We start from the raw sequence: 15,230 nt of genomic DNA, 5'->3' as shown, positions 1-15,230 counted from the left end.
TAGGTTTCTGTCTGCAAACTATCAATTCTCTATGCTCCTAACAGCTGTGCAATGAGAGTTCTAATCCAAAAAATATATTTTGTAGCAGCTAGACACTGAATAAAATGCATAACATTTAAAAAGGAAAACAAAATAAAAAACTATGATGTATTTAACATATGGTGAATCAAAATCATAATTGTGCCTTTAGGGGTTCATATCTTCCAGTGACTCATTCTCTAGTTTAAGATCCTCCAGCTTGGTGGTCAACTTAATCTACGTGGGGAAACAACTTGTCACATAAGTAACCAAATATAAATGAGATATGAATTTTGTTAGAATAAGGGCTAAATAATTGTTAATAATCTCCCCATTTCTTAACCCCTTAAAATTTTGGGACAAGTGGTAATTTGTCATGGTATCATAGCAGGTAATCTTACATACCTCAGTTTGATCCGCTGAATCACTGGTTTCTCCCCTCTTTGAGATATCCACATCTTCTGCATCATAGCTATTCTTTTCATTATGTATCTTAGGGAGCATATGTGACTCTGCATCTTTGTGCTTTTGGACTTCTTCATTTACACCCTCCTTCCCATCATCTGAAGAGAACAATTCAGAAACGTCTTTAGATTTAATGGATTCATCTTCCTTTTGCGTTAAGTTCTCATTTGTTTCCTTCACCCTGGAAGGAGTTTTGGCATTTGCATATGTGGTTTCATCTCTTGCTAGAGTCTCTTCTACGATCCTGCTTAATTCAATTATCATGGGCTCATGGTCTTTCAAAGGCGTCATATAAGAACCTTGAAAGCTATCTTCTGATATGCTATCTAAAGGTTTCTCAGCAGTGGCCACTTCTACTTCATGGCCAATTCCTGTTGTAGGAGCTTTATCCTCCATTTGATGCTCCTTTTTTTCTCTACCTCCTTCTGCTACAGTCAAAATCCCCTTGTTCCTATTCTCTTCTAAGCTGGTAATCTTCTCTGGTTGGACATCAATATCTACATTGACTAAGTTAGATCTGTCTGTTTCAGTTGTTGCTGGCCCTTCAGTAGCAATATCAGAGCTTTTGACTTGCTCATTATCTTCTGGTTTGGCTTCTTTCAAGCCTGTTTCTTCACTAAGAATTGTGACAGATGCAGAGTCAAAATCATTATTTGTGTGTTCATCCTGCTTCAGGATTTGTTCTTTGATCATTTTCTCAAATATATCAGGCACAAAAGAAGAGGTTTCTGCAATAATCAAAGTACTGAAGTTTTTATTCGGCTCTTCACTGTCCTGTAAGGTCCCTGATTTTGATTCCTCTGTCAAATCTTTTGCTCCAATCTGCTCTATGAACTCCAAATTTGGGCCTTTGACCTGTTGAACAAATAAAATTGAAAGTCAGAAACTGAGAATAGACACAAAATGGTAGGTTTGGAAACCAATTCAGATTCTGTGTACAAGCTGACCTCTTCTTTTAACTCCTTTACTATTACCTCTCCAACTGATGAAGAAGAGAGTTCTGCAATGCCTGGCTCCTCCAAGTTTGGTTTTTCTTCTTCTATACTTGAAGCTGTTGTCCCTAACCCCCTACATTCCTAATGAAAAGAAAGGGAAGGGAGAAAGGTTTGGTAATTAGAGAAGAGCACAATGATGAATTTAATTTCTTTTAAACTTAAAATTTTTATCGAAGTAGAACCTGTTGATCCTTGGAGTTCTCTTCAGTTGTTTCTTTCTCATTAAATTCTGGAGATTGGTCCTTAACACTGTCAATTTCCTCTAATATCAGTTCCCTATTTCCTTTGTCGATACTAGTAGTAGCATCAAATGTCTACATTGCAAATGAAGTTTTGAATTAGACTCCATTGTTTTGATAGAAAAACAATCAGTAAAGCATAGCTTTGATATTAAATTAAGGATGTATTAGTTGGTACTTGACAGTAATGCACAAGATTGAAATAATTGGAATATGTTTTGATAGTACCCCCATAGTAAATATAAGGAACTCAGTTTCCTTGGTTTTGGTGAATTTTAGGTTTCTTTTGCAAACTATCAATTCTCTATTCTCCTAACAACTGGGCAGTGGGAGTTCTAATCTGCATAAAAATTTTGTAGGAGCAACACACTTTGAAGAAAATGCATATTGTTTAAAACGGGAAAACAAAATAAAAACATGTTAAGTGCTGAACATATGGTGACTCAATAGCACAATTGTGGCTTTTGTTTTTTTTCGTATCCCCCTGTGACCCATTCTTTTGTTTCCTCCAGCTTAGTGGTCAACTTAATCTCTGTAGGAAAACAACTTGTCATATTATAACCAAATATAAATGAGATTTGACTTTTGTTAGAATAAAGGTAAAATAATCAAATTTACTCTTTCCTAACAACTTATACTTTTAGGAGAATTAGTAATTTGTCATGGTGTTAAAGTTGTGGTCCTAAGTTTGAAGCATATCTCCTCTCTGTCCCATCTAAAAAGTTAAAAATCCTATGTGTTTGGCCCTACTTATTTAGAGAGAGTCTGAGCCCATATGAGAGGAGGAGTGTTCGAATATTGGATGAATGGTTAAATTTACCTTTTTCCTAATAGTTTAAGCTTTTGGGATAAGTGAAAATTTCTCAACTACAAAGATTTTATTATAGTAGTATTTACCTTTTCTCTTGCAGCTTCTTTTTCTTTTTTATCATCAGTAGTTTCTGTTTCTTCTCTCTTTTCTCTTTCTGAAGTTTCTTCAAGGTTCTGAATGATTCCTTCCTCTTTCATGCAGGTACTCTTTTTCATATTTTCACTTGAAGATTCTGCCTCCATTTCTTCAGGTGTTACATCTAGAAGTTGTTCAAGCTTCTCATTTGCATCTCTCTGGAAGACTGGTTCCAACTCTTCTCCACCTTTTGCTGTTTCCTTCACACTATTTCCTTCAGCCTCAGCAACCCTGTTAATGCCATCATTGCCTTCAGCTATTTTCGTAGAAGATATTTCCCCATCTCTTTTCTCTATTGAAGCTTCTGTTGGAATCATGTTTTCATCTTGTCCCTGCAGACATTCCTCTTGTTTTGCTAGTGGAGTATTAAGAGCTTTTTCATGTTTTTCAACTTCATGATCTGTCTCACATGCGATGCTCTCATCAACTGCATCTTTCTGTAAAACATGTTCTGAATCTTCTTCACCTTTTGGTGTTCCATCGGCATTGTTTTCTCTGGCCTCATCTTGCCTATTATTGCCATCTTTGTGTTCAGCCACTTTGACAAGAGATGAGTCCTCATCTTTATTCTCTATTGAAGCTTCTGTTGGAGCTAAGTCCTCGCCATCTACATGGAGGTCTTCCTCTAGATTCAACAATGATTTATCAAGAATATTGTCTGGGCTTTCAACATTGTGATATTTCTCTTGTGGGTCATCTTTCTGCAAGACCTGCTCTGAATTTTCTTCACCATTTGGTGTGACCTTTACACCATCTTCCATAGTCTCAGCTGGTCTATTATTCTCATCATTGTTTTCAGCCACTTTGACAGAAAATGTGTCCTCATCACTATTCTCTATTGAAGTTTTTGTCAGAACCGAGTTATAACCTTCTCCCTGTAGAACTTCCTCTTGTTTCACGAACAAAGTATCAAGATTATTTTCAGGGCTGTCAACATTGCGATTTTCCATGCCTACAATGTTCTGTCCTGGTTCATTTATCTGTTGTATTTTCTCTGAATCTTCTCCACCTTCTGGTGTTACCTTTTCACTGTTTTCTATAGCTTCAGCTTGTCCATTGTCATTGTTGTCCTCAACCTCTTTGATGTAAGATGTGTCCTCATCTCTTTTCTCTATTGCAGCTTCTGTTGGAGCCAGGTTTTCAGATTCTCCCTGTAGGCCTTCCTCCTGTTTCACCAATGGAGGATCAGAAATAGTTTCTAGGATTTCGGCTCCATTATTTGTCTCATGTGTAATGCCCTCTCCTGGTTCATATTTCTGTAAAATTTGTTCTGAATTTTCTTCACCTTCTGGTGTTGCCTTTGCACTGTTCTCTATAGCCTCAGCTAGTTTGTCATTGTCATCATTGTCCACAGCAACTTTGACAGAAGCAATGGCTTCATCTCTTTTCTCTTGTGAAGTTTCTGCTTGAGCCAGGTTCGTACTTTCTCCCTGCAAACCTTTCCCTGAGTTCACCAATGAAGTATCAAGAATTTCTCCGGGGCTTTCAAACTCATGATTTGTCTCTCGTGGTTCATCACGCTGTAAAGCTTGTTCTGAATCTTCTTCACCTTCAGGGCTGTCAACATTGTGATTTTCCATGCCTAAAATGCTCTGTCCTGGTTCATCTACCTGTAGTATTTTCTCTGAATCTTCTCCACCTTCTGGTGTTACCTTTTCACTGTTTTCTGTAACTTCAGCTTGTTCATTATCATTGTTGTCCTCAGTTACTTTGATGTAAGATTCCTCTTCTCTTTTCTCTATTGCAGCTTCTGTTCTTGGAGCCAGGTTTTCAGATTCTCCCTGCAGGTCTTCCTCCTGTTTCACCAATGTAGGATCGGAAATGGCTCCATTATTTGTCTCACGTGTAATGCCCTCTGCTGGTTCATCTTTCTGTAAAATTTGATCTGAATCTTCTTCACCTTCTGGTGTTGCCTTTGCACTGTCCTCTGTAGTCTCAACTAGCCTGTCATTGTCCTCAACAATTTTGACAGAAGATATGCCTTCATCTCTTTTCTCTTGTGAAGTTTCTGCTGGAGCCAGGTTCGTACATTCTCCCTGCAAACCTTTCCCTACCAATGAAGTATCAAGAACTTCTCCAGGGCTTTCAAACTCATGATTTGTCTCTCGTGGTTCATTATGCTGTAAAGCATGTTCTGAATCTTCTTCACCTTCAGGGCTGTCAACATTGCGATTTTCCATGCCTACAATGCTCTGTCTTGGTTCATCTATCTGTAGTATTTTCTCTGAATCTTCTCCACCTTCTGGTGTTACCTTTTCACTGTTTTCTGTACCTTCAGCTTGTTCATTGTCATCGTTGTCCTCAGTTACTTTGATGTAAGATTTGTCCTCATCTCTTTTCTCTATTGCAGCTTCTGTTGGAGCCAGGTTTTCAGATTCTCCCTGCAGGCCTTCCTCCTGTGTCACCAATGTAGGATCAGAAATATTCTCTGGGATTTCGGCTCCATTATTTGTCTCACGTGTAATGCCCTCTCCTGGTTCATCTTTCTGTAAAATTTGATCTGAATCTTCTTCACCTTCTGGTGTTGCCTTTTCTCTGTTCTCTGTAGTCTCAGCTAGCCTGTCATTGTCCACAACTTTGACAGAAGATATGCCTTCATCTCTTTTCTCTTGTGAAGTTTCTGCTTGAGCCAGGTTTGTACTTTCTCCCTGCAAGCCTTTCCCTGGGTTCACCAATGAAGTATCAAGAACTTCTCCAGGGCTTTCAAACTCATGTTTTGTCTCTCGGGGTTCATCATGCTGTAAAGCATGTTCTGAATCTTCTTCACCTTTTGGTGTTACCTTTACGCTGGTTTCTGTAGTTTCAGCTAGCTTGTTATTTTCATCATTCTCTTCAGCCATTTTGATGGAATATGTTTCCTCATCATTGTTCTTTATTGAAGCTTCAGTTGAATCCAGTTTTTCACCTTCTTCTTGCAGATCTTCCTTTTGTTTCACTAATGAAGCAATGAGAATATCTTCTGGGCTTTCAACTACAATGCTTGCTGTTTCATCTATCTGCAGTCCCTCTTCTGAATCTTCTTCCCCTTGTGGAGTTACCTTTGCACTGTTTCCTGTAGGTTCAGCTAGCCCGATATTGTTATTGTCATTGTTGTCCTCAGTCACTTTGACAGAAGATGTGTCCTTGTCTCCATTCTCTGCTGAAGCTTCTGTAGAAACCAGGTGCTCAACTTCTCCCTGGAGACCTTCCTCTTGTTTTGCCAATGAAGCATGAAGAATTTCTTCCGAGCTTTCATCATGATTTATCTCATGTACAATGCTCTCACCTGCTCTGGCAGGCTGTGACTTCGCTAAAATCTGTCAAATTAAGTACATCCCATACAAGTTAAAGTTTGGAAAAAAAAAAAAAAATTAAGCCATGTAATTTTGATAAAAGCTAACCTCATCTTTGTAGGCTTCCTTTTCATCTTCTTTGAAGTCCTGAATTGGACCTTTTCCAATGGACTCGTGCGAGAGTTCATTGACTTGTCCTTCTTTCATTATCTCTAAACTGCCATCCTCCTCTCTTGAAATTTTTGTTTCCTTTTCACTGTCTTGGTATATCTTTGTTGTTTCCTTTTCATTTGGTTTTGGTGTGAAAAATGTAGCATTGGCTTCAAAAATCTGTTCTTTATTGACATCCCCACTACCTGGAACTGGAATCTTATGCCCATCATGCACCTGTTTTAACAGATGAGGCTTCAGAATGAAAATGAGCTGAATAGAATAAAACTACAGAAAATGAGAATTTTTGTGTGAATAAATAGACACACATATATAGAAGTGTGCATGCATGTACATACATATTGATAAATTACTGAATGTCCTAAAAGCTTAAACTATTAGGAAATTGTGAATTTAATCATTTAATAATAATTCTAACACCTCCACCTCACATGTGAGTCTAAACTCCCCCTTAATAAGTCAGGCCCAACGCTTGGGATTCTTAACATGTTAAATGGGAGGTAGAGTGGAGACGGGGATCAAACTTAGAATCTCCTGCTTTAATACCATGATAAATTACCGAATGTTCCAAAAGTTTAAGCTATAAGGAAATGGTAAATTTAATCATTTAATAATAATTCTAACACATATGTATCCATGTACATACATATTCATTTAATTATAAGTTCTACATTGCAGTCAAACCTCTTCCAGTATTATATTGCTCCTCTCATCTTCACCGCTCAATGTTGGTGCTGGTTCTGTAAGACTTCTTACTGGTAAGCTTTGCTCAACAGTCTTGTCTCCAGTATATACAGAGTGGGCGACTTTAGTTCTGTCATTTTCAAGTGAGCCTTCTTCAATGTCATTACCTGCATTGGATGTTTGAGGTTCATCATTTCCTACAAACTCATTGGAGTATACATATATGTTGGCTGTAGTCAAATATTTGACTTTGTTAGCAGTTATAGAAATTTGTGGCCATATTGAAGTGTTGATGAGCTCGTGAGCTTTCTAGAACAGTAGCTACTTGCTTGTTATCATGCATTAATTTTGTTAATGATGATCATGGATTTGGTGTAATTTGTATTAAATGGAATTTTCTTTGATCTCTAATGGTGATGGTCATATATTTGGTGTAATTCATTTTTCCTTTTAAGAAGAAGAATTCCAGTGAAGAAGAAGGATGAGAAAATTGAAGGAAATGGCCACAAAATGTAAAATCTGCTAGTTTGGATGGAAAACTAACAGTTTCAATTTGTCCAAACTTTAGTAGTAATATTAGCAATTGAAATATTTTGGACTAGATTGTGAAAGTGCCAAACCAAAGGGGGTAAATTGTGATTCATAAAGATGGAGAGATTGAAGATTATGTGAATTTTAGGATAAGAGTAAGGTGGATGAAGTAGAAAAATGCATCAAGAGTTTATATAATTGTAGAATAACCATTAAGTTAAAGGGGCAATTTATATGACTGCTATTAGACCAATTATGCTCTATGTACTAAATGTTAGACTGTTAAGAAGCGACATACTCATAAAATGAGTGTACTCAATATGAGAATGTTAAGATTATATAAGTGGATATACACAGAAAGATAGCATTTGAATGAGTAAATTCGCTTAAAGATAGGGGACCCCTATTGATAAAAAGATGAGGAAGAGTTGCTTGGGAGGAGAGAGATTAATGCACCAATGAAAAACAGTGAGTTAATTTAAGTTGAGATAACAAAAAAAGGTATGAGAAGAAGAAGAAGAAAAAAATAACATTAACGAAAGTTCTAAAAAAAGACGTGCCAATTAAGGAAGTAATGTAGAGTATAACTTCGAATAGAATAGAATGACAAAAAAAGAATATATGTGATTGACTCTAAGTATGACTTACTTAGTGATTGAGTCCCTATATTAGAAATGTCTTTTTTAGTGTTCAGTACCTGTCTACAGGGCTCCTACCTACTGCAACCAAAAGCTCATAATACATTTCCCTGTTCTGTTTGAACTTTTAAAGTTTGTTTTAATTGCAAGTAAGATGAGCATGAATTATGTAAAAGGGAAAATTTTGGTTGAGGTTTTGAATTGAAACTACTCACTTTTTGCAATTTTATGTATACCTATAACAATAGCTTCTTCCTTATGTGCCACCTCTGGTATGTTAGCCTGAGCATCACTGACCTCTAACTTCTCATCAGATTCCAATCCATAAACTGTTTCAAGTTTCTCAGTAATGTTTGTTTCCATTCTTACTGTCCCTTCTGGAGATGAATGCTCTATTACTGTGCCCTCTGTGCTTTTGTATGCTTCAGACGCATTTGCTGCTTGATTTTCCTCATCCGTAGAGGTACAAGTTGACTTTTGTATTTCTTCTTCAGGTTCAAATTCGAAGACTTCATCAATCCTTTTGCCTTGCACTTGTTCTGTCTCTTCAACCAATGAATGTGTAACATGTAAATTGTTGGCATTGTTGTTTGGAATTTCAGCTTCTGAACTTTCAGTCTTCTCATTTGAATCAATCAGTGGGGGATTCTGCATCAGAAATAAACAATCAATGAAATCTTTAGTATTTATGAAAAAAACTGTTTACCTCAGCGACATAAAAATAGATTATCAAAACCAGGATATATGTTCTAATCAAACAAATTGGAGAATAATATCTAAACTTTTTATTTGGAAAAAAAAAGAAAAAAAAAAGAAGAAGAAGAAAGAATATCTAACCTTTTGCCCAGGAATTTCAACACTAGTGGTATCATAAGTAGCAGTTGATTTGTCATCCTGCCTTTTTTCCTTGAAGCTATCTTCTGGATTTTCGAATTGAGTGTTTTCCCTTGAAGCTCCTATTTCAATCTCCTCAGAAATCCTATTCGAGGGTCTTTCAAGCTCCTCCTTTTCTGGTTCATTTTGCTGCAATAAATTATGCTCAGGGCCTCCCTCGTGCTCTTTTGATTCCAATTTGCTAAGCTTCATGGCCTCAATGAAATCTGTTTTGCTGATGTTATCTTCATTCACCATGACTGTAAACCCTTCCTTCTCTCTTGTCTCCCCTGCTGAAGCTTCTGTCACATCCAGGTCCTCAGCTTTGCTCTGCATACCATCCTCACATGTCCCAGAGGAAGCATCAGGCTTTTTGTCATAATTTTCAACATCCTTACTGTTTTCACTTGCAGAGCTATCAGCTTGGGCAAATTTCTCAAAGATTTCATTTGGGTTTGTAACTTCTTTTGTACTCTCCACGACAATATTCTCTAACCCAATTTTGGGGTCCACTTTGAATATCTCAGAATTGTCTACTTCCTGCTGGCTCGTCTCTTCTGTGACAAAGGGGGTATCTAACCTGTTCTTATTTTGCATTTCATCTTCCACTGAAGTTACATCTTTCTCTTGCTTGTTTAATTCAGTTGCATCTTGTTTTTTCTCTTCGCATTCAGTGCTGCAGGCGTCTTTTATCTTCTCTCCTACTTCTGGTCCATCTTCTTGTTGGCTTGTCCTGCTTTGTTCTAGGATGACAGATGACTTTTCAGGCTTGTCCTTATCTCCATCTCCAATATCCAAGGTTGTGCCTTCATCATTCTGAATGTTTGGACTTTCTTCTTTAGTTGAAAATGAGGCATCTTCAATTCTATCATACATGACCTTATCTTTCTTGTCCTTATTTCCTTTCTCTTCACTAGGCCTAATTGTTTCAAGACCCTTTTCCTCAGCCACCAAATCAGAGTACTTCTCAGTTTCCTTGTACTCTAATCCTTTCAATTTTGTTTCTTCAAGCCCTTCTTGGAAGAGTGTGGTGTCAGCGGTAGAGGATTTGTCTATAGTTTCATCTTTGGTACATAGGTCTGTCACTGTTTCAACATCCTTTTTTAAGTTGTTGACTGTCAAATCTTTGGTATGAACTGAAGCTTTACTAGTTTGAACTGCGGTTGCCTCAAGTATGCTGATAACTTCTTCACTTGATTCTACCAAATCATCTTTGTCCACCACTGTCTCTCTTTCCTCTTCTTTCTGTGCATCCTTCATCTCTCTCTCTGTACTTTGTGGGATTTCTTCAATGGAAGCCTGTTGATTTGAAATTACTTCAACATGTTGATCATGGACTCTCTCATCCTTTAAAGTTTCATGCCCTTCAATGTTGAGGTTTTCTTCTTCAGTCTTTGCCATCTGTGAACTAGTTCCTGTAACATTTATTGTGTCATGGTTTTTGTCACCTGGTATTGCCTTTTTGTTTATCTCTTCCACTTCTGTTATCTCTATTCCTGCCTCTTCTACAGCCTCAATTTTTTCACCTTTTTGAAGCTGCTTTTCGTCATCTGAAATCACCATTTCTGCTTGTCTTGTTGTTTCATCAGCCTGACAAATTCTTCCATCTGCAGTTGATTTAGGGATAGACCATGTTATGACCCAGGTATTGGATAAATTATTTGAATTTAGTTTAGAAATAGAATAAATCTTCCTAGATAGATTATTATTGTTATCTATTTGTATTCAATTTAATTCCTATGCTTTAGGATATGATTAGTTCCTATGTTTTAGGATTTGTTGATGAGGTTATCTCATCCTTGACTATTTATGTACATTGAATGCATTAATGAGAGAATTAAGCAGAAAATTAACAAATAATGACTATTTCCTCTCTCAAGTTCAGGAGATTTGTCATCTTGAATTGATTACACTGTCTTTTATTTCTCAGTTTACATTATATTTTGCATGAAATATATATATGATGTCCATAAAATATCATATTCTCCTTTTCCCTCATCTCCTTACTCTATTTTTGTAATATTATTTTCTCTACAATTATACGCTTTATTTGGATTAAAGGAGACAACTTTGTTCCAACCAATGTGTGTTTAAAACTACTTGATCATGTCTCAGTCATGTGAATGACTTTAAAAGAACTTATTTTAGAAATCTGGGCAGGTCTGTGTGTAATTTCATCAATGCATGTTAAAAGGTGCTATTTCAAACACACACAGGTCATCTTTGGTTGTGCCTCTTTATGAAATTGATAAGTTCAACAGCTAGAGGAATTCACCAAAATATACATTTATGCATGCATATTCTGAGAAAATTTTCTTGAAAGGAAAAATATCCTATATTTGTCTCTTTGTCCAAATTGTCACTTTCCTAGAGTGCCAGTTTGTGATGGCACTGAAGTCACACAACATTGCTGAAAAGGCACTTGTCTATTTGCATATTCCTATTTACTTTAAGGGAAAGGTTGTTGCACAAGAACTTTTGGGTTCTTTATGATGTAGGAGTCTAATGCATTACAAGGATGATGATGATGATGATGATGATGTGGCATGGTAACATGGCATGAAAGAGTGACACGGCACAAGGCCAGTCAAGCCTAAGGGTTCAATTCATCTATGCCATATTGTTTATTGGGGATTTAACTACAATAACAATATGCCTATAACATATGTGAAATGAACCCTTTGGCTTGGTTGGCCTTGTGCCAGGCTGTCATCTTCCTTGTAATGCATTATACCCCTACATTACTTATGACACGTTTGGTATGCTGTAATAGAGCATGTAATAGAATGATTATCTATGAGAAATAGCTATTTAGTTCATTACAGGAAATAGTTATTCCTCAATAGTGTCTTAACTATAAATATTCAAGATTAGTTTCTTGGGTGGTTGACTGAAATTGGAATATAAAGGTATGTGGATATTTGTTCTAAGACGGTTGTTGCTTTTGGTCTCTTGCAAAGCTTTTGTCCTTCAATTAAAAACATGTAGGTTTTTTATTACATATTTGGATGATAAGAGTGTGTTTGGCATGAGCTTATAAGCTCAGCTTTTAGTTTTTATGTACAACTTTTTAAAACCTCACTTTTTCCCGCATTTTCTCACATTTTCAAATTTTTTTTTAAAGGTACAAGCATACTTTAGCACACTTTCAACAAAAAGTTATCAGTTTCAACCAAATAAGTTTTTCTTAAACGGACTTTAAGTATATATGTTTTGCAGTTATGGTTCTATTTACTTGTGTATGCATGTGCATATGTGTCTGTTTGATTTTTTTTTTTTTTTTTTTTTTTTAATTATAAACTGTGGCCAGTATGTACATGTGAGATGCAATATTGAGTTAGAATAGGCTTTGTTGTAATAAAGTAAATCAGGCAATCTTAAAGATGATTCATGGCAAGTTAAGGAAGAACTTATGTGAGTCTTGCCTAATGGATAAACCATTGCTTGCCTCTGAAATTTACTTTAATTATTTTGCATTTCAAGAATGGGACAACATTTTCTAATCATTTTTATAGTCTTGAAAATTTAAGACTGGCATACAAGTATCAAAATTCTGATCCAGTGTAACCCTTTAAATGTATTTTGTGCTAAAGGAGTAATACAGCCGTAGATATTGAACTAATTTCTATCAAAAGGATGAAAAGTTGTATACTGGTGGAAAAGAAAGTAGAAAAGGCCACAATATACAATATATTGATACTTTAGAAGGAAAAGATTTAAATGTATTTTGTGCTAAAGGAGTAATACAGCCGTAGATATTGAACTAATTTCTATCAAAAAGGATGAAAAGTTGTATACTGGTGGAAAAGAAAGTAGAAAAGGCCACAATATACAATATATTGATACTTTAGAAGGAAAATGATGAACAAGCTAAAAACTTAGCCGCACAATTGATGGAACATCTGGTTTATAGAATTCTGTTTGCAGCAAAAGAACAACAATTTACTTCAAATTCTGCTTGTATGTAAGATAATTTTGATATTGCACAGTTAATATTTTCCTATTGAGCAACAGAGTCTTATAAACTTGTGTCGCTAAAACGCTGTTTCCTAGATGTTTAACTAATCAAATATGCTAACAAGAAACGCACATGTGAGATGATTCGGATAAATAACAATTCTTGAAAAACAACAAGGATATTTTAATTAATTAATCAATCAATAAATATACATTTATGTTTATATAATAAATTAAATTTTCATGTAGAAGATAAAAAATCATGCACCAAAAGATTATAGAACACATCTAAAACTAATAAATGAGCAACAAGAGGTGGGAAAGAAGCATGTATTTAAAGTACAAAGAAACTATCATCTATGACTAAGCTATAGCTCAATTGATACTTCATTCTCTCATATATTTTCACCTCAAATGAGTCTCAACCATGTCCCAGCCATATCACCAAAGCATCCTACCATGTCACAGAAGTAACCTACTCTAAATTTTTTTTTTCAATTCATGGATATGTATCAGACATGTTTCCAACTGTCCAAGCCGTATCAATATCCATGCTTCCTAGAGATTCACATAATGTCAATAATCCAGAAATCAACTTCTAGATTAGAGTAAGCCAATCATTACAAAATAGTTAAGTCTACTCTAGGCAGACATATCAACTTACCGAAAAAATGAAAATATCAGTGATCTTATTTTACAAATATGAAGTAAACACAAAGTGGAAACATGTGATGATGTAAAGAGTGAATGTTAGGAAACATACTGTAAGAAACGGCTTCTGATATATCAGGTCCAGTCTCCATTATGCATGCTGGGATACTTGAATCTAAGGTGAAATAACATGAAGAAACTTTGTCATGCCCAAACTACAAAAGATAGATCAACTTCTGTGTTGCCGTCTGAAATTCTTTGTAGCTTTCAATTGAAAATTCTGGATGCTAGCTTATTGCTGTTCAAAAAAAATCTCGTCGCTTGCAGTTGAGTCTGTGGATGATTAGATGTCTGTATTAATCGCTTGATGGTTTTGTTGCTAAAGTAGGCAAGAACTGACAAAAGGCCACTTATATGTTAATATATTGGTGAGTTGGCCACAAATGCAATGGTCCTACTGATTGATCTGTCACATACCTAAATAGACTAATACGCCTTTAGTGAAACAATGCACTATTTGAAATTTAGAAAAATTATCCTAGACTACAACTTTTATTTTATCTATACTTTCAGAAAGAAGAAACCAGACTTTTTGAACAGTTTCTTTTTGTAAGAAGGCTGTGTAAGTTGTTTTGTGGGGTTGTAATTCCTTTCCTTAGTATAATGTTGTATGACAGTGATATTTTCCCCAGGGGGATTTTAATAGTTCAAGGATTAAGTTTTCTTGTGTTCATGCCAGAAGACTGTCCTACCCTTAGGAGTTGTGACCAAAGGACCTTGATCTTTCCAATATTTTGGATTGTTAAACTTCAAAATTATTTGAGGTTGAGTGTGCACTGTGCAGTGTATACATCAAAATTCATATTAGTGTGAGTTTCTTTAAGCCACATGTTTACTGAACTAAATATTTAAGGAATAGGAATAGATTAAAGGCAAATATACAGGGATGAAAGTTTGCCTTTTTGCTTTGTTTAAAGTGATATCCACTAAAAGGATTGCTCTTTAATACATCCAAACTAATTTGAGGTGCATCGTGGCTCGAGAGGCTCTAGTGTGGGAGCTGGACCCCCTGATTGCCTGAAGGAGATTCTAAACTCTAAAGGATATTCTGTAACCTTTGCATATTATTTTTCTACTTTGCAGTATTGCCTTTAGTATAGATGATTCTTTTATCTTGTATGATATCTTCAATAAGTCGAAGATTAGCTTTTGAATTTAGTTTCAATTCTACTAAAGCAATGAGTTAGAAGAAGAAAATTTGAAAAAGCAAGTGGGTTCTAATTGGTTAGGTTCTGTATTAGTCTGATAAGTATATTTTTATCATGATAATCATGGCGATAATGATATTGAAGGCTCATCTAAGCAGAAAATGGTGGAATCTTCTGTAATACAAGAATACTCATATTCCATATTTTGAAGTCAAAATTGCCAGCACAAGGGGTCCCAAATTTACGTGCCCCATGAATCCATCTTACTAAATTTTAGTATCCAATTGGAATATTAGTTGGGAATAACAGTGTTGCTTTAGTTGTTTAAGCTTTAAGGATTGCTTAATCTTTCTAATGATTAATTATGTCAATTTGGTAGTGTAACCAGAATTTGATGGTGTGAGCCTATGAATGACTCACTCTTGATGAGGTTAACTGCTTGGACCATCTTCCTAATGATAATGATGATGACATTCAAAATTAGGTAGTCCCTCTAATGTGAGAATCAATATAGATCATTATTTCTTAGTTGGTGTAGAAAGTTGTTGAAAGATTTCATTGTTAACTTGCAACATTAATTCA

General features: G+C 35.7%; 1 protein-coding gene across 36 annotated transcripts in view; it reads right to left on the bottom strand.

Moving 5' to 3' along the window:
• LOC115976593 (titin homolog) overlaps nt 1–14,112 on the bottom strand; it is a 37,465-nt gene extending 23,353 nt beyond the window's left edge. For 34 of the 36 annotated variants that reach the window (XM_031097952.1, XM_031097967.1, XM_031097977.1 and 31 more), the window contains exons 1-9: nt 13,553–14,112; nt 8,797–10,439; nt 8,175–8,607; nt 6,791–6,957; nt 6,044–6,322; nt 2,615–5,959; nt 1,661–1,792; nt 1,431–1,559; nt 424–1,338 (exon numbers count right to left, since the gene is read on the bottom strand). In XM_031097952.1, the coding sequence (XP_030953812.1) occupies nt 424–1,338; nt 1,431–1,559; nt 1,661–1,792; nt 2,615–5,959; nt 6,044–6,322; nt 6,791–6,957; nt 8,175–8,607; nt 8,797–10,439; nt 13,553–13,592 (7,083 nt within the window). In that variant the 5' untranslated portion in view covers nt 13,593–14,112. The remainder of the gene's footprint in view (nt 1–423; nt 1,339–1,430; nt 1,560–1,660; nt 1,793–2,614; nt 5,960–6,043; nt 6,323–6,790; nt 6,958–8,174; nt 8,608–8,796; nt 10,440–13,552) is intronic. The other 2 variants (XM_031097957.1, XM_031097956.1) reach the window with 2 other exon arrangements.
• Between the last annotated feature and the right edge of the window lie 1,118 nt (nt 14,113–15,230).

This window comes from Quercus lobata, chromosome 2, assembly GCF_001633185.2.
Source record: "Quercus lobata isolate SW786 chromosome 2, ValleyOak3.0 Primary Assembly, whole genome shotgun sequence".
In the NCBI taxonomy this organism is placed as follows: domain Eukaryota; kingdom Viridiplantae; phylum Streptophyta; class Magnoliopsida; order Fagales; family Fagaceae; genus Quercus; species Quercus lobata.
Note: the sequence above shows the minus strand (reverse complement) of the source record. Positions and strands in the feature narration are given on the sequence as shown.